At 39.1% G+C, this 25,438-nt stretch overlaps 1 protein-coding gene across 2 annotated transcripts in view; it reads right to left on the reverse strand.

The window, feature by feature from the left end:
• MAMDC2 (MAM domain containing 2) overlaps positions 1 to 25,438 on the reverse strand; it is a 131,213-nt gene that overhangs the window by 45,754 nt on the left and 60,021 nt on the right. For both annotated transcript variants that reach the window (XM_033924692.1, XM_033924699.1), the window contains exons 4-7: positions 24,503 to 24,587; positions 17,888 to 18,025; positions 14,489 to 14,745; positions 1,271 to 1,364 (exon numbers count right to left, since the gene is read on the reverse strand). In XM_033924692.1, coding sequence (XP_033780583.1) covers positions 1,271 to 1,364; positions 14,489 to 14,745; positions 17,888 to 18,025; positions 24,503 to 24,587 — 574 coding nt within the window. The remainder of the gene's footprint in view (positions 1 to 1,270; positions 1,365 to 14,488; positions 14,746 to 17,887; positions 18,026 to 24,502; positions 24,588 to 25,438) is intronic.

The raw sequence follows: 25,438 nt of genomic DNA on the forward strand, positions 1-25,438 counted from the left end.
AGAAACTTTAATTAAAGATAACGTGAATTTAAGAAGAAAGATGAGACATTTGAAAATTTTTCAATAGGTAACAATATCAGATTGATTAATTTTCCAAGGATTACAACAATCACTCCTCGTGAGATGTTAAAACGATACCTGATGGAAATATTGGAAGTTCCTGAAGGTTCATTACCTCCATTTACAAAGGTTTACTATTTACCCAAGAAAAATCCAATTCAACAACAGGAAAATAGCCAAGGACCAAAAGATGTATCAGTTTTATTGGAATTATCAGATAGAGAAATGGCTACTCCTGCAACATTGGTGGCAACTCTAGCCCTAACGATGGATAAAAACTGGATTTTGAGACTTTTCTTTAAAAATAGAGTAAAAGAATTCTTAGGACTTAAGATACAAATGTTCCCAGACTTGGCTAGGGACACACAAAAGCAAAGAAAAGAATTTCTTATGTTAAAACCAGGAATTATAGCTCTTGGAGCAACTTTCTACCTCCGATATCCTTGCAAATGTATCATACAATATAACTCACAAAAATATGTTTTCTTTGAGCCCTACCAGCTGACAACTTTCCTATCTCTATCTCGGCTTTAGAAGGAAAAGAAAGGAGTATAGAAAATTTAGATGTCCATATCAGTTAACTTGCATCATTTTTCATTACTTAATACTTCCTAGTTTCCGTTTTATAAATTACATTTTGGATCTTTTGTGGGCTTGAGCTGATTTAAGTTAATTTAATACCTTTGAAGTTATTCTATTATTAATGGATCTTTTGACTTAAAAGCTTTCTGTACAAGTATATCTTGAATTGTATTATTGAAAATTAATAAATAAATAAAATAAAATAAAAAAGACCGACGTCTTGCAGTTTTGGAAATGAACATTTTCTCTACTGGATTTCTGGATGTCTTTCCCAAAACATCCAAAATCAGACTTAGACATCCTACTGAAAATGCCCCTCCAAAGACTTAGGGCAGTTATGTGTGTAACTGTAAATTAGACCAATTAGCACCAAATATACCCAATAACTGGTTGTTAATTTCAATTAGTAGCTCAATCAATCAATCAAGTTATGTATGTAACTGACAGCATTGTATAACTTGAGTGCACAACTTTGCATGCAAGTCTATAGCATTAGGAGGATGGTACCTCCAGACCCCTGTATGCTGCAGCTGATATCTTTACATGATGCATGAAGAACATAAAATATATAATAGAGAGAGATGGAGAAAAACCAGGAAACACCGAAGAGCTAAACAAAAATCCATACCTGTCTGACTCTTGCAATACTCCGGAGAGAAAGAAATATCATCAATAGCAATATGCCCTGCATGGATGCCATTGAAAGCAACTTCAAATATGACCTGCAAAATCCAAACAAACCACTTTGTTGCCTGCTGATTGTGCTCCACTGCATTAACAGTTTATCAAGATACTCAGTTGTAGCTGGTAGCAAATAGGTTATCTCAAAATGCCATATGGCTTAGCTCCAATTCAAAGATACAGCTTGGTATGGATAAGATTTCTCACAATGCAGGGTCACTCATTGCTCTACATATCTTCTAGAGCAGGGGTGCCCAAATGGTCAATCGCAAAGGCAATGCGACTTGATCACGTTGCCTTTGTGATCTTGTTCTTCCTGCCTCGCCGAGCCAGGCCTGGCGTGTACAAGCACCAGACCCACAAGCCTTCACCTCCAACATCAATTCTGACGTGGGAGAGGAAGTTCTGGGCCAGCCAATCGCTGCCTGGCTAGTCTGGAACTTATAAATGAACTGAGTGCCCTTGGTATGGGCCCTCAAGTGATTAACTAGATTAGAAGCTGGTTGAGTGGACGGTGACAAAGAATAGTGGTAAATGAAGTTCACTTGGAGGAAAGGAATGTTACCAGTAGTGTGCTCCAGAGACTGGTCTATGGTCCAGCTTTTTAAAACATTTTTGTGGAGGGGCGTGGCTTAGCGCGCACACAAAATGGTCGTGTGATCGCAACGCTCCTCTTACCTGGGCAACCGTTGAATAAATAAAGATTTCCTTTTTAACTGTTTTCGGCTGAAAACATCGGAGAGGACAGCGGGAGCATGGCTAGCACCCGACAGAGTAAGAGTGAAACCGGAGGGGCTGTGAAAAGGCAGAAGCAGGTTCCCCGAGTAAGGTTCCGCTTCCTGCTGATGTATCAGAGGAGTTAAGCAAAGCTGAAGTTATGGGGGAACTGAGGCAAATCAAACAAATGCTGACAGAGACTGTGAGTAATATGGCAGAACTGAAGGAAGAAATCCTGAATATACACAGACAAATGGAAGTAGCTAATAAAAGAACAACAGAGTTAGAAGTTAAAATGGAGAGCTTAGAATGTGAAGGAAAAAGATGCAAAAATGACAGTTTGGAAATAATTCAATTGAAAAGTCAGTTGGAAGATTACGAAAACCGTGGAAGAAGAAAGAATATAAAACTTTTTGGAATACAGGAAAATTTGGAAGGGAAAAATGCAATACAGTTTTTAGAAAATTTAATTCCTAGATTATTGCAGTTGGATTTCAAACAGCCTTTGGAAATAGAACGGGCACACAGGATTCCCATAAAGAGTCTGGAAAATCAAGGGAGACCAAGACCATTAATATTCAAGATGTTAAGATTACCAGCAAGCAATAGAAATTTTAAATGCTGCCAAAAAAGATAAAAACTTAAACTATAAAGGATCCAAAATATGGTTTTTACCAGACTTTGCTAAAAATACAGCAAATATTAGGAAGAAATTCCTTGATCTGAGATCTCAATTAAAGGAAAAAGGATATAAGTATGGGTTATATTACCCAGCAAAAATGAGGGTATCTTGTGGGGATAAATCTTTGTATTTTGTTGATCCGGAAAAACTAAAGACCTTTCTTTCAAAATCAGAACCATTTTAGCACAATGGGTGTTGAAATGAAGGGATAAATACTAAGACTGGATTGGTGGATATTGAACAAAAAATTAAATATAAAGAACTATGGGACTTTAGTTTGTTGGAAAAAGAAGAATATGCAACAAAGAACAGGAAATAAAAATGGACAAGTGAAAAAGAAAATAAAAGAATGTAAAGAAGAAAGAAGGATAGACTGGAAAGACATTAAAGTGAAGTTATTAGACTGAACTTTTAGGAGACTGAAAGATGGATGGTTGGAGTAAAGAATGAACAAGAAGGATTAAAGGACTGGACAAATTAACACAAAAGGAAAAGTGAAGACTGAATAGGAAAATAAATAGATGTGAAGAAGAAGAAAGCAGGACTGATAGACTAAAAGGATATTATAAAAAAAATAAATAAATAAATGACAATTGGCAGTCAAAAGTCTTTAAGAGTGGATGGATGGAGATAAGAAATAAATATGAAAGTTCAGTTTATTTAATAAGTCAGAAAAGGAGAAAGTAAAGAATGAAAGGACAATAAGGAAAAGATTGCAGAATGGACTAATGATAGAAAGGACAAGTTATATGATATTTAAATGCAAGTAAAGGAAAGGAATATGAATAATATAAAAAAAAGATACATAAGAATTTATTGGTAGCTGAAGGCATGTAAAGATTGATGTTGTGATAATATAGTTTTAAAAAGATTGGATTTAATTTGGAGAAGAGGAAATATAAAAAGGGGGGAAAAAATTATTTTGAAAATGAAATACAAATGTTTAAATACAAATAGGGGATAAAAACTTATAAAATTGAAATTTTTTTTTTTAACAGAAATATATGAAGAGATGGATATTTGTTGTTGGATATTTAAAGGAGGATAGGAGAAGATGGATTAGATAATATAAGATATAGGAAAATGATACTTTTTATTAAATATATGACTATGATAGAATTTTCTTGAATGAAATAAAATGTTGGGGGAATGAATTAGAGATTGGTGAAATGATAAAAATGCATTAATGGAATGTTAGGAAATAAATATGGTTATGTGACTAAAGGTTAAATAATAGATAGAGAAATTAATTACTTTAAAATGGAAAAAAAAAAAAGAAAAAAGGTTTTATGATTAGAAGAGAGATATAATTAGATATATTGTGGAGAGGTAGTGAGTTTGTCTCAATAAAGGATAAAGGAGTTATTAATAAATATTGGTTGCCTGGGGGGGAGGGGGGAAGTTGGGATTACTGTCCAATGTGTGTCCTTAAGCAGTCATTATATTGGGGGGAGGGGGGAAGAAGGTGGGTATTAAAGATATTACTAGGATGATTAAGGAAAAGATTAATAAGGGATTGGGTAATTTGGAGGTAAGAATGTGTGCCATGGGGATAAATTTTTTAGATCTTAGTTATGGAAGAAGGGAAGAGGAAGATTATGATAAGGAGTATAAAATATATTATGTCTTTTAAGATATTTTCTATTAATGTCAATGGCCTGAATCATGTAATCAAAAGGAAAAAGGTATTATCATTTTTAAAGAAGCAAAACGCGGATGTTTATTGTCTGCAGGAGACCCATCTTAATATAAAGGAATCACAGAAACTAACGGGTGGGTGGGTGAAAGAATGTTTTTTTGCTCCAGCAGAGGGTAAAAAAGCAGGAGTAGCAGTTCTTATAAATAAAAAGTGTATGGCCAATTTTAAGATAGTAAATTCGGACCCACATGGAAGATGGCTACATGTTGATATAAGTATGGGAAATAATGCCCTGACGTTGTTCAATATATAAGAACATAAGAACATAAGCAATGCCTCTGCTGGGTCAGACCCGAGGTCCATCGCGCCCAGCAGTCCGCTCACGCGGCGGCCCAACAGGTCCAGGACCTGTGCAGCAATCCTCTATCTATACCCCTCTATCCCCTTTTTCAACAGAAAATTGTCCAATCCTTTCTTAAACCCCATTACCGTACTCTGCCCTATTACGTCCTCTGGAAGCGCATTCCAGGTATCCACCACCCGTTGAGTAAAGAAAAACTTCCTAGCATTTGTTTTGAATCTATCCCCTACCAATTTTTCCGAATGCCCTCTTGTTCTTTTATGTTTTGAAATTTTGAAGAATCTATCTCTCTCTACTTTCTCTATGCCCTTCATGATCTTGTAGGTTTCTATCATGTCTCCTCTGAGTCTCCGCTTTTCCAAGGAGAAGAGCTCTAGCCTCTCCAGTCTTTCAGTGTATGAAAGGTTTTCCATGCCCTTAATCATTCGTGTCGCTCTCCTCTGGACCCTCTCAAGTATTGCCATATCCTTCTTGAGGTACGGTGACCAATGCTGAACACAGTACTCCAGGTGCGGGCGCACCATTGCCCGATACAACGGCAGGATGACTTCTTTTGTTCTGGTCATAATACCATTTTTAATAATACCCAACATTCTGTTTGCCTTCTTCGCGGCTGCTGCGCATTGCGCCGTTGACTTCATTGTTGTATCCACCAGTACACCCAAATCTCTTTCAAGGTTACTTCCCTCTAATACTAATCCCCCCATTTGGTAGCTGAACATCGGGTTTTTTCTCCCTATATGCATGACCTTGCATTTCCCTACATTGAATTTCATCTGCCATTTATTCGCCCACTCCTCCAGTTTGTTTAGGTCCCTTTGTAGATCCTCACACTCTTCCGTAGTTCTAACCCTTCTACAGAGTTTAGTGTCGTCCGCAAATTTTATAACTTCACATTTCGTCCCCGTTTCCAGGTCATTTATAAATATATTGAACAGCAGCGGTCCAAGTACAGACCCCTGCGGAACTCCGCTCGTGACTTTCCTCCAGCCCGAGTAGTGACCCTTCACTCCAACCCTCTGTCTCCTGCCTGCCAACCAGTGTTTGATCCATCTGTATACGTCCCCTTCCACCCCGTGGTTCCACAGCTTCCTAAGCAGCCGCTCATGGGGTACCTTGTCAAAGGCCTTTTGGAAGTCAAGGTAAATGATGTCTAAAGGTTCCCCTTTGTCCAACTGGCTGTTTACCCCCTCAAAGAAGTGCAGTAAGTTTGTTTGGCACGATCTTCCCTTGCAGAAGCCATGTTGGCTCGCTTTCATCAGCCCATTTTTTTCGATGTGCTCACAGATGCTGTCCTTTATCAGTGCTTCTACCATCTTGCCTGGAACCGATGTCAAACTTACCGGCCTATAGTTTCCCGGGTCTCCTCTTGACCCCTTTTTAAAGATAGGTGTAACATTTGCTATCTTCCAGTCCTCCGGAATCTCTCCAGTTTTCAAGGATAGGTTGCAAACTCTTTGGAGTATTCCCGCTATCTCGTTTCTTAGTTCTTTTAGTACCCTAGGGTGGATTCCGTCCGGGCCTGGTGATTTGTCGCTTTTCAATCTATCTATCTGTTGGAGGACATCCTCATGGCTCACCTCTATTGCTGACAGTTTTTCTTCTTGGTCACCATGGAAGATCACGTCGGGTTCCGGTACACTGGATGTGTCCTCGCTTGTGAAGACTGACGAGAAGAACTTGTTTAACCTGTCGGCTACCTCTTTTTGCTCCTTTATCACTCCCTTTTTGTCTCCATCATCCAACGGTCCTACTTCCTCCCTCGCTGGTTTCTTCCCCTTAACATATCTGAAGAATGATTTGAAGTTTTTTGCTTCCTTGGCCAGTTTCTCTTCGTATTCTCTTTTCGCTCTCCTAACCACTTGATGACATTCTCTTTGGCGTTTCCTGTGTTCATTCCAGTTTTCCCCAGTTTGGTCCTTTTTCCATTTCCGGAATGATTTTTTCTTGTCTCCTATCGCTTTCTTCACCTCGTCGTTTATCCATGCGGGGTTTTTTGTTCGGTTTTTTTTGCACCCTTTTCTAAATCTGGGGATGTACATATGTTGTGCTTCTTGCACTGTGCCCTTGAATAGAGACCAGGCTTGCTCTACCGTTTCTGTTTTCCTTGAGCTGTTTCTAAGTTTTTTTTTAACCATTGCTCTCATAGCATCATAGTTCCCTTTCTTGAAGTTGAACGTTGTCACTGTGGTTCTCTTCCCTTTTGCTGTACTTACTCCTAATTTGTACTGGATCATGTTGTGATCGCTGTTTCCTAGTGGTCCTACTACTTCCACTTCTTTTGCAGGTCCCCCTATTCCGTTGAGGATTAGGTCAAGAGTGGCATATCCTCTTGTTGGTTCCTTGACAAGCTGATCCATAAAGCAGTCCCTCACAGCCTCTAGGAATTCTGTTTCCCTCGCACAGTTTGAGTTTCCAATATTCCAGTTAATCCCGGGGTAGTATATGCCCCTAATTCGAATCAATCAGAATTCTTTAAAAAATTGCAGAGTATGTTGTTACCACTGGCTGCTTCTAATTTAGTGGTGGCTGGAGATTTTAATGCTGTAATGGATTCATTAATGGATAAAAAACCAGGTAAAAGTATAAAATCTTTAGGTTTAGATAATTTGGTTCAATCATGTGATTTGAAGGATATATGGCGTATTCTTCATTTTAATGATCAGGAATTTTCATTTTGTTCACAGGTTCATAAATCATTTTCAAGAATAGATTATATTTTTATTTCATCACATAAGGTGCAGCAAGTGATTAAGGCTTCCATTGATCCCATTATCATTTCGGATCATGCGGGAGTATGGATAGATTTACAATTAGATCAATTAGAAAATAGAAGACTTCTTTGGAGATTTGATAATGCATTGCTTGTGGATGAAAAATTTTTGGAAAATTTTAAAACACAAATTAGTGATTTCTTTCAAATTAATTTAGTGGAAGATACATCTATTGAAAATGTATGGGACGCTTTTAAAGCGACTATGAGAGGTCATATTATATCATATTCGGCTTTTGTTAGGAAACAGATTAAAAAACAGTATATAGAGTTAGAAAAAGAAATTAAAATACTAGAAACTAAATTGATAAGCAAATGGGAACATGTGTATTACAAGTTCTTTTGAAAGCAAAAGGTAAATATAACGAATTAGCTTCAAAAATGATAAGAAGAGACTTGTTTTCCAAACAGACAATGTATTATGGAAATTCTAATAAGGCGGGAAGATTATTGGCAAATTATCTTAAAGCAAAAAAAAGAAGAACTAACATTAATGGGATAAAAGATGATAATGGTATAATAACCAATCAAACGGATATAATTTTAAAGCAATTTCTAAAATTTTATAAGGACCTGTATTCTTCCGAGCCTTATTTGGAGAGGCAAAAAGATGGTAAAAAATTTTTAGATTTAATTATTGGACCTAAGGTCCAATATATAACGGAGTTTAGATGAACCTATATCATTAAAAGAATTAGAAACAGAGTTGAGATCTCTTAGAGTTGGATCCGCTCCAGGTGGTGATGGTTATACAGTAGAATTTTATAAAACATTTCAAAATGTCCTTTCCCCATATTTACTAAATTTATATCAGACACAACTTATAAAAGGTGATATTAAAGGTACTATGGCTGAATCAATAGTAATTGTTTTGCCTAAGCCAAATAAAGATCCTACTTTGGTTTCAAACTACAGGCCTATATCTTTAATAAATGTGGATAATAAACTTTTGGCGAAAATTTTGGCTTTGAGATTAGCCAAAGCTCTCCCACATATTATAGACACGCATCAGACGGGTTTCGTTGCTAAAAGACATTCCTCTAATAACTAGATTATTGTTTAATATGTTAAATTTATTTTAAAAAAATGGATGAACCGGCTTTTACAGTTTCCTTGGATGCAGAAAAAGCGTTTGATAGGGTAGAATGGAATTTTATGTATCAGGCTTTAGAATGGTTTGGTATAGGTTCTGGATTTATACAAATGGTAAAAACATTGTATAGCTTCCCGATTGCAAGATTAAATATTAATAATATGATATCTGATGGTTTTCAATTGCAGAGGGGAGTTGGACAAGGTTGTCCTTTATCTCCTTTGTTATTTGATGTTGTATTAGAACCCTTATTGTTAGCAATACAGCAAGCAAGGGAGATACAGGGTATTCCATATTCTGATATGGAATATAAAATTTCGGCTTATGCGGATGATATTTTACTTTATTTGAGGAATCCAGAGTCTACCTTATCTTGTCTATTGGAATTAATTGATATGTTTGGCAAATTTTCAGGTTATACAATTAATTGGAGTAAGTCTGAACTTATACCTTTAAATGTTCATTGTGTAAAAGGATTATTTGACGCTTTTCCGTTCATATGGAAAGAAGAAGGATTTAAATATCTTGGCATTCAAGTTAAAAATACAATTGAAGATACAGTAAAAGAAAATGAAAAATTTGTATTGAAAAGAGTTACAGAGTTATGTGAGCAATGGAATCCGTTACATCTTTCTTGGTGGGGGAGAGTTCAAACTATTAAAATGATGATCTTGCCTGTAGTTTGCTACCAAATGAGTATGATACCTATTTATTTTCAGGGGTCCTTTTATAAAAAGCTTAATAGCATTTTAACGAAATTTCTTTGGCTTGGTAAAACGCATAGAATAGCTTTGGTATCTTTGCAAAAATCAATTAAGGAGGGAGGGGTAAATTTTCTAAATTTTTATAGGTACCATCAAGCCTATATTTTACGTCAGGGTATGTATTGGATCCTCCCAGAACTGATGGATAATGCACCGGATTGGTTATATTTGGAATGGCGCCTTATGTTTCCCCTAAATTTAGTTCATCTTCCAAGTATTAACATGCCTAGAAGATACAGAGAAAATAAGATATTAATGGATACTTGGAAAACGTTGAGGTTTATTAGTAAATTAACACCTGTCCCAATAAACAAGTCAACAAATCAGTCTTTATGGATAAACTCCAAGATTAAAATTGGTGGAGCTCAAATCCTTTGGAAGGACTGGATTATTGCAGGCATTAGATCTCTGAATGATGTTATTTCGGAAGGTAAACTGCTGGAATTTTCACAATTGCAACATAGATTTGGTCTTAGTAAAAAACAGTTTTAAATGGTTGCAATTGAAGCAGGCCATTTAGGTTGGGTTCCCTGAATGGAAAACATTGAATAATCAATATAGTTTAGAGTTCTTATGCTTCCAAGCAGACTTCCTAGGGCATCAAGCCGCATTATGGTATAAATTAATATCTGGATATTTGAATAAAAAACCAAAAAATGGTCTAAGAGACATTTGGAGCATTGAGATTAAGCATCAAATTACTGCATCTCAATGGCCACTAATTTGGTCTTGGAGAATGAGATGTACAGTGTCAGCATCTATGAGACAAACTTGGTTCTTTTTATTACATAGAGCTTTTTGGACCCCTACACGTTTGCAAAAATTAGATAGTTCTAAGTCCAATAAATGCTGGCACTGTAATCTGGAACCTGGGACGTTGGATCATTTACTGTATCATTGTCCCTACATTAAAAGTTTTTGGAATGCAATTTGGCCACAAATTAATAAATTGATGGAAAATCATGTAGCAATATCATATGATACAGTGTTATTTGGAATGATGATGAGAAAAAAAAGTCAAATTTCATCCGAAAATAACAAGCTTTTACTAGTCATGACAGGGGTTGCCATTCAGCATATAACCGATAACTGGAAGAATCATAGTAACCTTAATTATACATTTTGGTGGAATACAATTTGTCATATATTCAAAATGGAAAGAGTAATAGCAATACAAAGAGGGATATATCCTAAATTTATAAAAATATGGGGGCCATTGACAAAGTATTGTACTGAATGAATAGTAGGATTTATCTTCTTCTTTTCTTCTTTTTCTTGTCTTCTTTATGGCACACATGGAGGGGGGGTAGTGAAAATAATTTTACATAACATGTTATAATATGGTATACAATATGTATAAGGTGATTGGAAAGTACTTGAAGGGTGGGGGGTGGGAGAGGGGATAAAAAAATTTGTTCAGAATATTATGTAATAGATATAAAAGTGATATTGTGTATTCATTAGTTGTAACTCAATATTTTGTACACTTCATGTAAAATATGAAAATGAATAAAGAATTATAAAAAAAAAACCAAAAAACATTTTTGTGAACGATATTGCGGAAGGACCGCTCCAGGCAATGTCTTGGCAGGGGTGCCAACAGCTCTCCTCCTCTCCGCCCACCCACCTACCTCTTCAAATGATCGTTGGCAACGATCAGCATCTCTAACCCGTTGCTCATGCTGGCCTCAGCCCTCCCTCTAGCATCACTTCCCGCCAGCAATCATTTAAAGAGGTACACTAGAGAGGTGCATGTGGTGGGGAAGGAATGCAGGGAAGGGGCAGCTGTGGCAGGGAAGAGTGCGGGGGGAGCACGAGGCATGGCAATACTGGGTGCCTCCTTCCCTCACTACGCTGCTGCATATGGCCTTTATCTGTCATCATTTTCTACGCTTCTAAAACTGCGCACTCAAATTTGCGTGTGCAATTTAATTGAACAAGCTAGTTAGCGCCAATAATTGGGTGCCGACAACCAATTATTGGTGCTAATTGACAACAATTTGAATTTACGCATGCATCATCCAAGTCAGGATTCTATAAAGATATGCACATAAATATTTAAGTGCGGATCTTAAAAGGAGGAATAGCCATAGGCAGCGGAACGCTGCTTTGTTTGGAGGGGCCCAAAGGCTCTGGCCTAGCCAGTGGAATCCTGCAGCACAGCTTCTCACCAGCTCCCGACTCCCCCACCCACCTCCTCCTGGCGCTGTACTTTTTTAATCTTCGGGCAGCTGCCGCGCAGCATCGATGAACAGCCCTGCTGAAGTAGAATGAAGGGCTCCGGGACAGGCCTGCTCATCGATGCTGCATGGCGGTTGCCTAAATATTTAAAAAGCACAGAGCCGGGAGGGGAGTGGGTGGGTGGGAGCCGATCGGTGACCACCAATCTCTGAGGAGGCCATGGCCCCTGTAGCCTCCCCCGCTCCAACACCCATAAGAATAACCATAGGAGGAGCATGAGCGGGTCAGGGATATTCCTAGGATTTGTGCACAGTATTATAGAATACATGAGATCTGCGCCAGATGCTTAGCGCTCATTTTTCTCAGCACTCAAATTTGGGTGCTATTTAAGCATATAAGTGTAAGGGGATATGCATGTAAGCAGAGCATGGGTAGACCGCAAGCATAGTGCCAACCTATGTGCATACCTTATGGAATACAGTAAATTACAAGCTGCATGGCGCACTTAGGCTTAACCTTCTAGTTGTATCATTTCATACTGCAAGCTATGTGTTAATACTATATTTTAGCATGAACTTTATTGCATAGCCCCCTTAGTGTAGCCATAAAAACTTGACCATATTTGGTTAAAAAATAAAAAAAATCCCTTACTAAGATGGTGATGAAATATATTAATCCTTAACTTTTGAAAGTGCTCTATACCTTGCAGTTAGAAACAGAGAATCATAGATGTTTTTAACTGCAAGGTATAGAGAACTTTCAAAATTTAAGAGTTTTGAAAGGAAAGATTATGAGAGGCTGAAAAACTTGAAGTGGGAACAGAAACCTAGGAGACATGAATGGGACTGTGAAATGGCTCCATTTTTTCAGACAACAAACAGTGGAGATGACCAAATAAAGGTGTTGCATTTGTGCAATAATAAATAACTACAGTTCTTTATTAATTAAAACAACTCAAATAAGGCTTCTTTTACAAAACTGAGCTAGCGATTCCCTGAATGGGCTCCATCACATTTGTCACGTGGGATTTATTAGTGTAAAAAGAGCCATAAAGTCTAAAACTGGACTCGACGTGGACCATGTTTCAGCACAACAACCTGTAACATAAGAACATATGTTGTCATACTGGGACAGACTGAAGGTCTATCAAGCCCAAAATCTTGTTTACAATAGTGGCTAATCCAGGTCACAAGTATCTGGCAAGATCCCAAAGGAGTAAAACAGATTTTATAATGCTTATTCTAGGAATAAGCAGTGGATTTCCTGAAGCCCATCTTAATAATGGCTTATGGACTTTTCTTTAAAGAAATTATCCAAACCTTTTTTAAACCCTGCTAAGCTATCTACTTTCACCACATCCTCTGGCAATGAATTCCAGAGTTTAATTACACAATGAGTGAAGAAATATTTTCTCCAGTTTGTTTTAAATTTACTACTTAGTAGCTTCATTGCATGCCTTCTAGTCCTAGTATTTTTGGAAAGAATAAACAAGTAATTCACATCTACCTGTTCCACACCACTCAGTATTTTATAGACCTCTATAATATGTATCTCCCCTGAGTTGTCTCTTCTCCAAGCTGAAGAGCCCTTATCACTTTAGGCTTACAGAAGTCCCTATCAATTTTTTTCAGGAGAAGATTTATCAGCTTAGACTTGTGCCAATTTCCCTATTGGCTCTAGCAGGGCTTAATTTTCAGAGAAAAAAGGAAGTGGGACAGAAGAAAGGGATGGGGAGGTCAGGGAAAGAGGGGCTGGATTAGAGAGTATAGGTGTTCACAACCCAGTCCTCAGAACACACATAGCCAGCGAGTTTTTCAGGATATCCACAATGAATATGCATGAAATACCTCCATTCTATGCAAATCTATCTCGTGCATATTCATTGTGAGTATTCTGAAAACCTGACAGGTTTGATGTGTCCCAAGGACTGGATTGAGACCCACTGGAGAAGTGCCACTGTTCTCTTCTCTACCCTAGGCTCATCCTCTTCCCTGGAAAGGAGAGGTTAGAGTAGAGCATCCCTGCTGTTCTAGAATCTGAAAAGAAATGGTGGAACAGCAGATAAGCACAATACAAAGAAAAACTGCAGATGGATGTACAAATATGCAGGCTAAATTTATTAATAAAGAATCATGAATGCGGTCAATGTTACCACCTTAAACCAAACCAAAGGACCCGACACGGTCCTTGTTTCGGTAAAACACGCCTTCATCAGGGGTCCTAACAAATCAAAATAAAACAACTCAATTGTATATAATAAATGAAATGTGTAAAATGTGTATGAATAAAATATGAAATTGTGAAATGAAAGGGCTAACACAATGGCATTTCTTATGTTCTTATGTTCTTAAGTGTTTTAGTCAAAAACAGTTCTAAGTGACTTAGAAGATAAAATGTGCGGGTGTCAGCAACCGCCAACCACAGTGCCGTTTAGAGAATCTGGGCCTAACTGCTTTTACCACATCTTCTGGCAATGCGTTCCAGAAGTTAACAATTTGTTGAGTAAAAAATATTTTCTCCTATTTTTTAAAAAAGTATTAACATACAACTTCGTGGTATGCCCCCTATTCTTTGTGCTTTTAGAAAGACTACATAATCGATTCACATTTACCCATTCTAATCCACACAGGATTTTGTAAAGATGTAATGTTTTTTGCCAGTAACAAAACTACATAAGTTTCCTGCAGAATCATTCCTAGGAATACTTTTCTGAACTTATAGATGTTCACACAAGAAAAATGTACTAGAAACAGAAGTGCCTCAACAGGTATATAGGGTGTCATTTACTAACAGTTAGCATGCACTAAAACTGTTATCTTGCATAATCTGCCACAGAGCTTATTGCATAAAATGGGCCCTGTAGCAGATAACATACAGTATATTGGTATTTGTACATGCTAACCATTAGTATATGGCTCCATAACTTGTGATAGAAAATGATTTTTTCTTACTCACCTCCAGTGGGTATGGGGCAGTGATATCAACCTCTGCTAAATTCCAGTCACCTGTGATTGCATTCTCCATTTTCCAGATTTCCTCATAGAAACCATTGATGTCTCTAGTGTGAATTGTAAAGACGTTGCTATTCTTCCGCTGAAGGTGATAATAGAAGGACAGGCAGCCTGACAAAGGTGTTTGTATCATGGGTGATACCAGCTGAGCCACCTCCTGGAAGTGTTTGATGTAAACAGAGTCCACATACATGTAGTGACCTTTAAGAAAAGCACAGAAAACGCCCTTACAATAAGAATAAACTTTGATATGCAGTGCTGCATTCACCAGCATGTCTTTCTTAATACCTGACTAATAGCAGTAAAGCTTAGAGCCAGGCATCAAATAAAGGGGTCCTTTTATTAAGGCGTGCTAACCAATTTAGCACGCACTAAATGCTAAGGCGCCTATAGGATATAATGGATGCCTTAATAAAAGGACCCCAAAGATAAGTATGAAATCATATAAAGACTTAAAGCCAATTTGATCTGGAGGAGTTCAAAATAATTTAAATAAGATCCAATCAAATAAAAGTGAGAAGACTTTGACTCAGAAACATTAGAGTATATTATGGTTCATAGACAACGGCGCGAAAGACAAAAGCGCGCGCCGACAATTGAGCGCAGCGCGCGCTGCCGCACCGCTCTAAATTACAGTTTTTAGGGGCTCTAATGGGGGGTTTTGTTGGGGAACCCCCCCAGTTTACTTAATAGACATCGTGCCGGCGTTATGGGGGGCTTGGGGGGTTGTAACCCTCCACATTTTACTGTAAACTGAACTTTTTCCCTAAAAACAGGGAAAAAGTAGTTTTCAGTAAAATGTGGAGGGTTACAACCCCCCACACCCCCCACAACGCCCCCACAACGCGGCGCGGTGTCTATTAAGTAAAGTGGGGGGTTCCCCCCCACACACACCCCCCGTCGGAGCACTAAAAACAGTAATTAAGAGCGGCGCGCGCTGCACTCAATTGTCTGGGCGCGCCTTTGTCCCGGCGCGCTTTTGACCTGACACCGTATATTATTATGTGGTGGTGTGTGGTTATTTGGGAGGGCGGGGTCAGGGTAAGTTTCAGTCTGTTAAATGACTTACATTGCCCTTCTGTTGACAAAGTCATTCATAAGAATCAGAGATTCTGATGGTTGCACAACTTAGTGCCACAGATGGATACAAAAAATATAGAATCACCATATATGTATATTCAAAAGGAATATTTTAGTTTAGTCATCCCCCTCCCCTCTTTTATCAAACTGCATGGTTTTTAGCACGGGACGGCGAGGCAAGTGTCCAACACGCATAGGAATTCCATGAGCGTAGGAGCATTTACTGCACTGGCTCGTGCTAAAAACCTTTACAGCAGCTTAATAAAACGGGTCCTTTGTAATAGTTTTGCCTTTATCTAAATTTTCATTTATTTATTTATTTAAAACATTTATTTAAAACATTTATTTAAAACATTTATTTATTTATTTAAAACATTTAAAACATTATTTATTTATTTAAAACATTATTTATTGAAAACATTATTTTCTAACCAGCATTTTGCTGACTGCCATCAGCATTATTTCCCAGATATTTGGATGCCAGGCCCTGTTGGACTTTGCAATTAATATCCTTTTTTTTTTTAGCTGGCTAACACAGCCAGTTAAATCAATATTCATCCCCTCACTGCATAAGCCAACCTGTTTAAAGACAGGACTGCTATTTATGCGGTCTGATTTAAGTGGTTTATTTATATGGTGAGAGGCTGAATATCAGCACCTTACCCAACTTCACCCTTGGAATGTTCAGGAGTTAAACGCTTTTGAATTTGGTCCTAACCAATCATTTTCTGTCAGGATAACCAGTTAAATGAAAATGACTGGATAACCACAAACAAGCAATTTAACTATTGGCCAGTAAGGATCTAGTTCCTTTTTATCACATTCAGAAGGCTTACTGAATGGCAAATTTGCAAGATCTTATTCTTTACACAGCTCCAGTTTCCACCTACCCCCCCCCCCGCCCCCTTTCCACCTCTAGGGAGTAATTATCAGGGCCAACTCAAAGGACTGTGGCACCCTGACCAACTTTTGCATTGGTGCCTCCTCCCACCCATAATTTAGTAGTTCCCCCTCTATCTCAAGTCTCCCTCCTCTAATGCTGCTGATAATAGGGCTGCAATTGGCTCCAGAAAAAGAATGGATTAAGACATCTGGGTTTTACTTTCATTGTTTTCAATGGAACTAAAACCCTGATGTTTCAATCTGTCTTCCTTTTCCTAGAGCCATATGATAACCCTAGCTGATACAGAACTCCAAAATCCTGAATCTCAATCTGGCACCTCTCCTTCCCTGCCCGAAGAGATATGCCAGACTGAGATTTTGGCACCTTTTTTTTAACAGCGCCCTAGCCAGGGCCTCATCTGTGGTTCATAGGTTGAGCTAGCCCTGGTCATTAATGAATCTCACCTCTTCTTTTTTATTATAGAAACATAGAAACATGATGGCAGATAAAGGCCATTGATGGCAGATAAAGGTCAAATGTCCCATTCAGTCTGCCCATCCATTGTAACCATTATCTCTTCCTCTCTCTAAGAGATCCCATGTGCCAATCCCAGGCTTTCTTGAATTCAGACACAGTCTCTGTCTCCACCAATTCTTCTGGGAGACTGTTCCACACATTTACCACCCTTTCTGTAAAAAAGTATTTATTTAGATTACTCCTGAGCTTATCACCTCTTAACTTCATCCTATGTCCTCTCATTCCAGAGCTTCCTTTCAAATGAAGAGACTATGATGACTATGCACCATTTTAGTAGCCTTCCTCTGGACCAGGGATCTCAAAGTCCCTCCTTGAGGGCCGCAATCCAGTCGGGTTTTCAGGATTTCCTCAATGAATATGCATGAGATCTTTGTGCATGCACTGCTTTCATGCTTTCAATGCATATTCATTGGGGAAATCCTGAAAACCCGACTGGATTGCGGCCCTCAAGGAGGGTCTTTGAGATCCCTGCTCTGGACAGACTCCCCATCTTTTTTCTATCTTTTTGAAGTTGTGGTCTCCAGAATTGTACACAATATTCTAAAAGAGGTCTCAACAGAGTTTTATACATGGGCAGCAATACCTCCTTTTTCCTACTGGCCATACCTCTCCCTCCAAAGAGCATAGGTACTAAGTTAGGCTACTATTAAGATGTGTTTCTTTACCACTAAACTTGTGCTATTTTAACACAGATCCCATTTTATGCAAAGAGTCCTAGTTACTAATAACTGGGTTAACAGAAAAATAAGATGTGTTAATAATAGTGTGTTAGTAACTACGTTCTTAAATTATAGTAAGAGGAAATATATACATACATACATACCCATAGCATGTACTCCTTACCCTGTTCATTGTTAAGAGTATGGTCTCTGGGAAGGATCGACTGTGAATTTCGGATGTTGCCACCACCAACAAACCAATTTACATTGGGGTTCCAACGGTTTGTGTAACCACAGAGATGATTTTCTTCAAAGTCACACTCTGCAATTATAGGTGATAACATGAAGATCTAATAAAATGTTTCAGGGCCTGTAGCACAAGCCTATATGGAAAGTTTATAGGAACTCAAAATACACTTTATGGAAGAAGAAAAATGGGGACTATGATCAAGTCTGAATTAACCCAGTACTGGGTCCTAGGCAATGTTGTTCAAAGAACTAGGTCAAAATATTAAGTAAAAGTACAAATAAATGAATTTTTAAAATACTTAAATAAAAATAAAGTACAGTAAAGAAAGCGTTACATATTTACTTAAGTGAAAATAAAAAGGTTATTGCCTAATATACTACTTTTTGAGTAAAAAGTGAAAGTACCACAACTACAATGTATTAAAGCTGAATCAAGACAAAAACAACTTCTTACTTCTAGAAAAAAACAAAACCCCAACCATAACAAACCTAGAAATAGACTCCATCACATACCCCATGCAACCCAAACTAAAAGTGCTGGGAATAACGATAGACAAAGGCTGCACCATGCAACTTCAAATCAGCAAAACGATCCAGAAGACATTCGCAACCATGCGCAATCTAAGGCAAATCCGAAAATACTTCAACAACGAACAATTCAAACTCTTGGTACAAGCTCTAATCCTAGGACTCCTGGACTACTGTAACATCCTATACCCTTCATGCTCAACCAACATGCTAAAACAATTACAACAGTCCAAAATACAGCTCTTAGACTGATTTACTCGCTGAAAAAATATGACCACATTACCACCGTTTTCCGAGATTTCACACTGGCTCCCAGTACAAGCACGCATACAATACAAATTCTACTGCACCTTATTCAAAGCCCTAAATGGAAATGGACCAAGCTATCTGAGCAACCGCCTAATCAGGAAAAATACATCCAGGCCAAGGAGAACTCATGCACACTTTACCCACTCCCCAATCGAAGGTAGCCACCAGAGCAGCGAAACTAGACCGCCACCTCTCCAATCTGCTGACTATGACGCCCAACTACAAAACATTCAGGAAAGAACTTAAAACTTTTCTATTCAAGAAATTTGTCAAATGATCTAACTAAACCTGATCGACCTTCCATAGATCCCGACGCATACAACATCTGTTAACCATTTATTCTCCCTGGAAATGCCCAGGCCAACTCTTGTTATAAACCATCTAGGTATTGGTGGGATAGAAGACACAAACGTAATGTACTACTATTGTTAATGTTTTTATCTCAACAACTTTATAGTTCTACAATTTCATCCACTTTGCTCTTAGTAAAACTACATTTTTGAAAATGACTCAGTCATGAGAGTGCACCTATGAGTCATTAATCCAGCACAGCTAGAAAGGTAGTCAACAACTGCACTAGCAGAAAGTGGCTTGTTCAGTCTGATAAAAAGTTATTTCAAATCAGGCCAGGTTACAATATTACCAATGTCTTCTGACTGGGTCTGCAGGTTTTGATCAAGGGAATCGTTGAAACACTTGACTTCCTTATAACAAAGAATATTTTATCATCATTATTATCTTTATCATCTGCATTAGAAGTAGTGCTGATTCATCACTTGTATCTTCATCTTTGGCTTCATTGTTATGATCAGGATGTCCAATTACAAAGAGGGCTTTCACAAAGTTGGAATCATTGTTGGTCTAACAATTTTTCAACTGATAGCAAATGCTGATGGCAAACTCTGAATTAATTATCCTTATTGAATAATCTGTAATCTTTGTACAAATTTTGTTTGTTTTATTTTATGTACTAGTCTTTAAGCCCGTTACATTAACGGGTGCTAGACTAGATGTCTGTCTGTCTTTCTTTCTTTCTGTCTCTCTACCTCCTGCTGTATTTCTCTCTCCCTGACCCCCTTTCTCTGTCTGACTTTCTGTCCCTCTTCCTGCCCCTGTGTATTTCTTCCTTTCTTTCTGTCTCCCTCCCTCCCGCTGTCTGTCTGTCTTTATTTCTATCTGTCTCTCTCCCTGCTCCATATGTAACATTCCCTCCCCCTTCATTTCCCTGTGCAGCATTTCCCTCCCCCCGACCTCACTTCCCTGTCCAGCAACAGCAGCAGTATTTCCCTCTACGTCCATTTCTCTGAGCAGCAGGTCCCTGTGCAGCAGCATTTCCCCCAACCCCCCCCCCCTTTGCTTCCCGTGGTGTGGCCTACCATCGCACTCACAATGGTCAAGGAGATCAAGAGGGCACAACAGGAAAAACGGCACTACCGGTAGAAGTTTATTTTTAAGTTTAAAGTTGCCGTGGCGGCTCCTCTCACGATCGCTGCCTGCGTCAGAAGCCTTCGTGAGAGGAGTCGCCGCAGCACCTTTAATCTTAACAATAAACTTCTACCGGTAGTGCCGCTTTTCCTGGATTTAGGTTTACGCGAGGTAGATAGCAGGTAGGCCAGCGGTTTAAGGCCCGTCTCCCATTTTACTTGCCCCCGAGCGCCAATTCTGTGCACATGTCCGCCGCCAGCACTCCCAATGACCTCCTTGCGGTCAGCCATAGCGATGTTTCTCTGACGGTGGGTGAGTGAGGGCGGGAGGGGGGAGTCGCGGCGTATTTGCTGCCTCTGTCAATCGGCCACTGCCACAGCTAAGCGCGCATGCGCACTCCTACCTGCAGTGCCCTACAGCGCACGGAAAATGGGAGCACGCAGGTGGGAGTGCGCATGCGTGGCTTAGGGTTTTATTATATTAGATATTACTATTTGTCAAGCCACCTAGGAATAGGCAGTTGGGAAATCTTTTACATAAATAAATGAATATCTTTGAGAACTGATACAAGAACAGTAACTGCCTCTTTTACAAAGCCGCACTAGTGGCTGCCGCGCAGCAACAGCCCAAAAGCCCTTTAAATCTCTATGGGCTTCGGGGCAGTTAGCGCAGGGCAGCCGCTAGTGCGGCTTTGTAAAAGAGGCTGTAAATGTGTGGGAACTCTTCAGTCTAAAGGCCAGACAAGCAGACTTCCTCTCTAAAGATTCTATCAATCCAGTGGATAGTCACTCCAATGTAAAATTTTCCTTGGAATGTCCAGGAATCTGTTGTGGCAGAGACATACAGTATGTCCGTTCACCAAGAACTGTTACTAGCTTTATTTCTGCTTTAAAGTGACCCAACTCATCACTATTCTGTTTGGGTGGAAATCAGTAATCGGTTCAATAAGCACAGGCAACTCCTTAAGCTATATGCAGTGAAAAGTAAAATTTAAAATGCGATGGATGATCCACTGTTTACATAACGAGGTTTGCAATACAAAATCTTCTTCCCAATTTTGCTGCTTCATTTGGTTTCTGAGGAATCGTTATTTACATGACACGGTGACAAAATTCATCACCGTTCCCGTCCCCGTGGATAACCGCAGGAAATAATCCCATGTCATTTTCTAGTGTCTATTTCAACCTCAGTCCTTCTACACCACCATTCTTCAAAGCAAAGCTTGTGGGTCAGTGGTTGTGGCCATTCATACTCTGATTCTTCCCTCTCTCCTTAAAGAATGACATGGTTGGGGACGGTGATGAATTTTGTCACCGTGTCATTCTCTAATTTATATCTCAGCTCTGCTTTTATTTTTCACTTTTAACTACAAGCATCAGACATAAAAGTAGTAGAAATTGACAAAATTATTACTTCAGTAAAAGTAATAGATGCTATCTTGTATTTCTTTACAAGTAAAAGTGGAAAAGCCTTTACTTAAGTACAGAAATTACTTGCAATAACTTAGGGCTAGATTCTCAAAACTTTGCCATTATTATAGCGATTTCAAAAAGGCAAGTCATTCTAAAAAAACTGTGCATGAAAATGAGGTTGGTGGATAGAAGCAAAGGTTTGCTAAATTTACATGAGATGAGTGGATGGTGATAGTGATTGGCACATGCGCAGAATATACCACAAAAGAGGCGTAAATGCGCACATGTGGTGGGAAAAGCAACACTGTAAGCACATATATCGCATGTATATCTTATTTCAGCATAATTTATGCTCACGACATAGGGGCACAACACATGTGGCTGGCACTCATGTCGCAAAAAAACAGATAAAACTACTATAATTCATGTAAATCTTGTAATTTGATTTTAATGTCAAATTTTATCATGAACTACAGCCAGAAACAAATAAGACACAGCTATAATGCACACGCTCAAGAAGCGTGTTTTTGTCCACCCCCACCCCCCCAAAAAAAAGACTACAATTTATGTGAATCATGTCATTTTTATTGTGTTTCATTAGTCACAGTCAAAACACATGCCAGCGATGCGCTTTTCACAGTGCTGGCACAGGACTGCACCCCCAGACTAGTCACTGATTTTTGCTTGCCAAAAGCCGACACCATGCTTGGAGAATCACTCTGCGATATTTTGAAGAATCCACCGGAGTGCTCATTTAAATACTGATGAGCCCATTTGCATGGCAGAATCGGAGTCTGCTAGGAAGCTCAGAAAAGACCACGGTAAGCCGTTTTGATAATCTGCCACTAAAATACATGCACGCCAAACCGGCTGGAACCGGTTTAGAGACTGAATTAAAGGCAACCTTAAGTTTTGAGAATCTGGTTCTTAATTACTATACAACACTGGTCCTAAGAAAATTCACATTCATTATTCCCCTCTATGAAACTTAGGCATCTGCGCCAATCAAGGCCTTAGATCCCTCCCTGTGCCTCCCAGAATGCAAGGGAAGGGGACGGCCCACCATTTTGGAGTGGTGGGCTTGCGAGCAGGAGGGACTGGGCATCCTTCCTGCTGTCATTGTAATTTAGAGGTATGAGGAGATTCGGGGGAATGGGGTAGTTTGGAGGTACATCCGGTGGCAGGAGGGAGTGGGCATCCCTTCTGTTGAATTTTGGTAAATTGGGAAAGGGGAGGGGTCAGTTTGAGAGGGTTCTAGTGTGGGAAGGTCAGTTTGGTGCAGGGGATCACAACGGCAGGAGGGAGTGGACATCCCTCCTGCTGATTGTAGGGAGGGGAGTCCTGCAGGGGGTGTGGTTTGGCTCAGTGAAGGAGGGGTGTGCTGCGGCAGAGGGAGTGGACATCCCTCCTGCCTCTACTTTTGTTTCAGGAGGTCATCAGGGGGCATTGGGGGGGCATCATTGGGGGGCAGCTCAACTTTTTTTATGGGCCAGATATGTGTGTGTTACATACACACATCTGTGCCCATAGAAAAAAATGTAAAAACATGTCTGTCAGCATAGCTATTGCTAGCATTCTTAGTTGGCTTAACTAATGTCAGCAAAGGCCTATGGGAAATTATCTGACTCTGGATGCAGAATTCTGTGCTCCTGCACAGAATTCACATACATTAATCATTCAGCCAGACTGGATTGTTTATCAAGAAGATAGGCTGCTTGAATGGGACAAAGAAGCCAAAGACTAATCCCATCTACAATGCCTGCAAGTATCACACCCTCCTTATCAATTAAATTAACCATTGTTTCAAACAGTTTACAAATTCTAAACAGAAAGAAACTGGGACATACAATAGTTTCTATACACAGAATAAGATTCCAAGCTATAAAAGCCTCCTTTCTGCAACACATCTGCAGCTCTCGCTCTCTCTTTCTCTGTCTATCCTTCTCTTTATCTATGGAACACGAAGCTTGGACCATCACCCCCATCCCCCTTTTCTCTCTCTCTGCCTTTCCCTGGAACTTCAGGCTTCTATGTCTCTCTTTTCCTCTGAACTCTGTAAGGCAGGGAAACTGCGTTGCTCTCTCATTAATTGTAATGCTTAATTGTAATGCTTATAAATATTGCTTTTCTGTAAGACTATTTCTATAATATAGTCTTTATGCAATCACCTCTGGCTGTGCCTCTTTGATTCTACTTCCTGGTGAATCTTCAGTGAAGGAACTGAACCTGGGACCTGGCAAGTGTAAGGGCGCCTCTAATATAACCCTACCAACCATACATTGTGGGGGCCACTAACAATCCTTACAATGACCAGACCTGTCGGTTTTTTCAGGTTGGTATTACCGATCCAATTATGACATGCAATGTTGGGCTATCGATTGGATGGATGGCTTTAATGTTAATGACCTAATTTTAATAGTAATGAGGTCATCTGTATGCCAGAATTGGAGAATGTACGACCACATAGAAAACCACGGTGAGCCATTTTGAGAATCAGGTCAGCAAATTCCATCGGTCGCTAAATTAGTCAAACTGGTTTAACGACCATCAGTACTCGATCAGAGCATTTAGTGTATCTAGCCTTCAGACATATTTTGTATGGTTAGATTTATAGGGAAAAGAAAGCCTGTTGATGTTTTAACAGTTATTTACATTGCTCTACTCAAAAATTCTAAAATGTTATCTGTTCCACCATATATACGGAAATTCTCATTGGCGTGATCCTCTCAGTTACCACCTGTTCCTTGATGCAAAAAAATTACTTTGCCGCCTCCTTGGAGAAATTTCTGCCTTAGTGCATAATAGGCATGGACAATCTGACACAGGCCACATAGGAATACATTTTTTCCCACCTCTAAAATGAAAGGTATACTTACCAATGCAGTATTCAGTAGTTAATTTTATTTCAAAGATTGCTATGCTGGCTGTTGCACCTTCTCCTAGTATACCCTCCAGCACAATCTAGACAGGGAAGTAAATACAGGAGAATTATAGAAGACAATTTATTTACCTGCATCAGGTGATCTCCATGGACAACAGGATACTAGTCTTCACAAGTGAGTGATGTCATTCAACAGAGCCCGCACAGAAAAAAAAAAAAGAGTTCTCCAGCTAGAAAAATTCTGAAAGCCTTTGAGAGACCCAACTTTACATATGTGCCCTGCCAATTCCTACCCTATGTCATTGCATGGGACCATCAATCTTTACAAAAACTAGTTTACGATATAACTCCAGGGGAGAAGGGTGGAATGTGAGGATCTGTATCCTCCTTTCCATGGAGAATACCTGTTACAGCTAAGAAACATGGCTTTCTCCAAGGACAAGTTGGATAGCAAGTCTTCATAGATGAGACTCCCTAGCTAAGGCTGCCTTCAAAAAAAAGGGGACTTCAAAAGTCATATGGATGGTGTCACCAACTGGCAGACTCCTTAACTATTTTTGACGGCAGCAGGCCTTTTCAGTCGTAATGATTTTAATTTTATAAGGTAGTCTGGAAATAAATAAAAAGAACCCTGGAAAGGAAGGAATTGGATTTTAAACTTCAGATCTTGAAGAACAGACTGGTCAAATTTACTGTCATCTTGGGAATTCCTGGACAAACAGTAATAAGATATGAATGTATGGATTGAAGTTTATGTCATAATGCAAAAAAATGTCCTCCAGGAAGAACATTCTTTTGATGACTACAAATGTTTTGCTTTTGATAAAGTATGTTTGTCTTCATGGAGTGGTGAACAAAAATGGATCTTTATTTTAAACACTCAAGAACACATTGTTTGAATAACAGCATTGAGTGGGTGACTTTTTTAATA

Source organism: Geotrypetes seraphini, chromosome 1 (assembly GCF_902459505.1).
Source record: "Geotrypetes seraphini chromosome 1, aGeoSer1.1, whole genome shotgun sequence".
Taxonomy (NCBI): domain Eukaryota; kingdom Metazoa; phylum Chordata; class Amphibia; order Gymnophiona; family Dermophiidae; genus Geotrypetes; species Geotrypetes seraphini.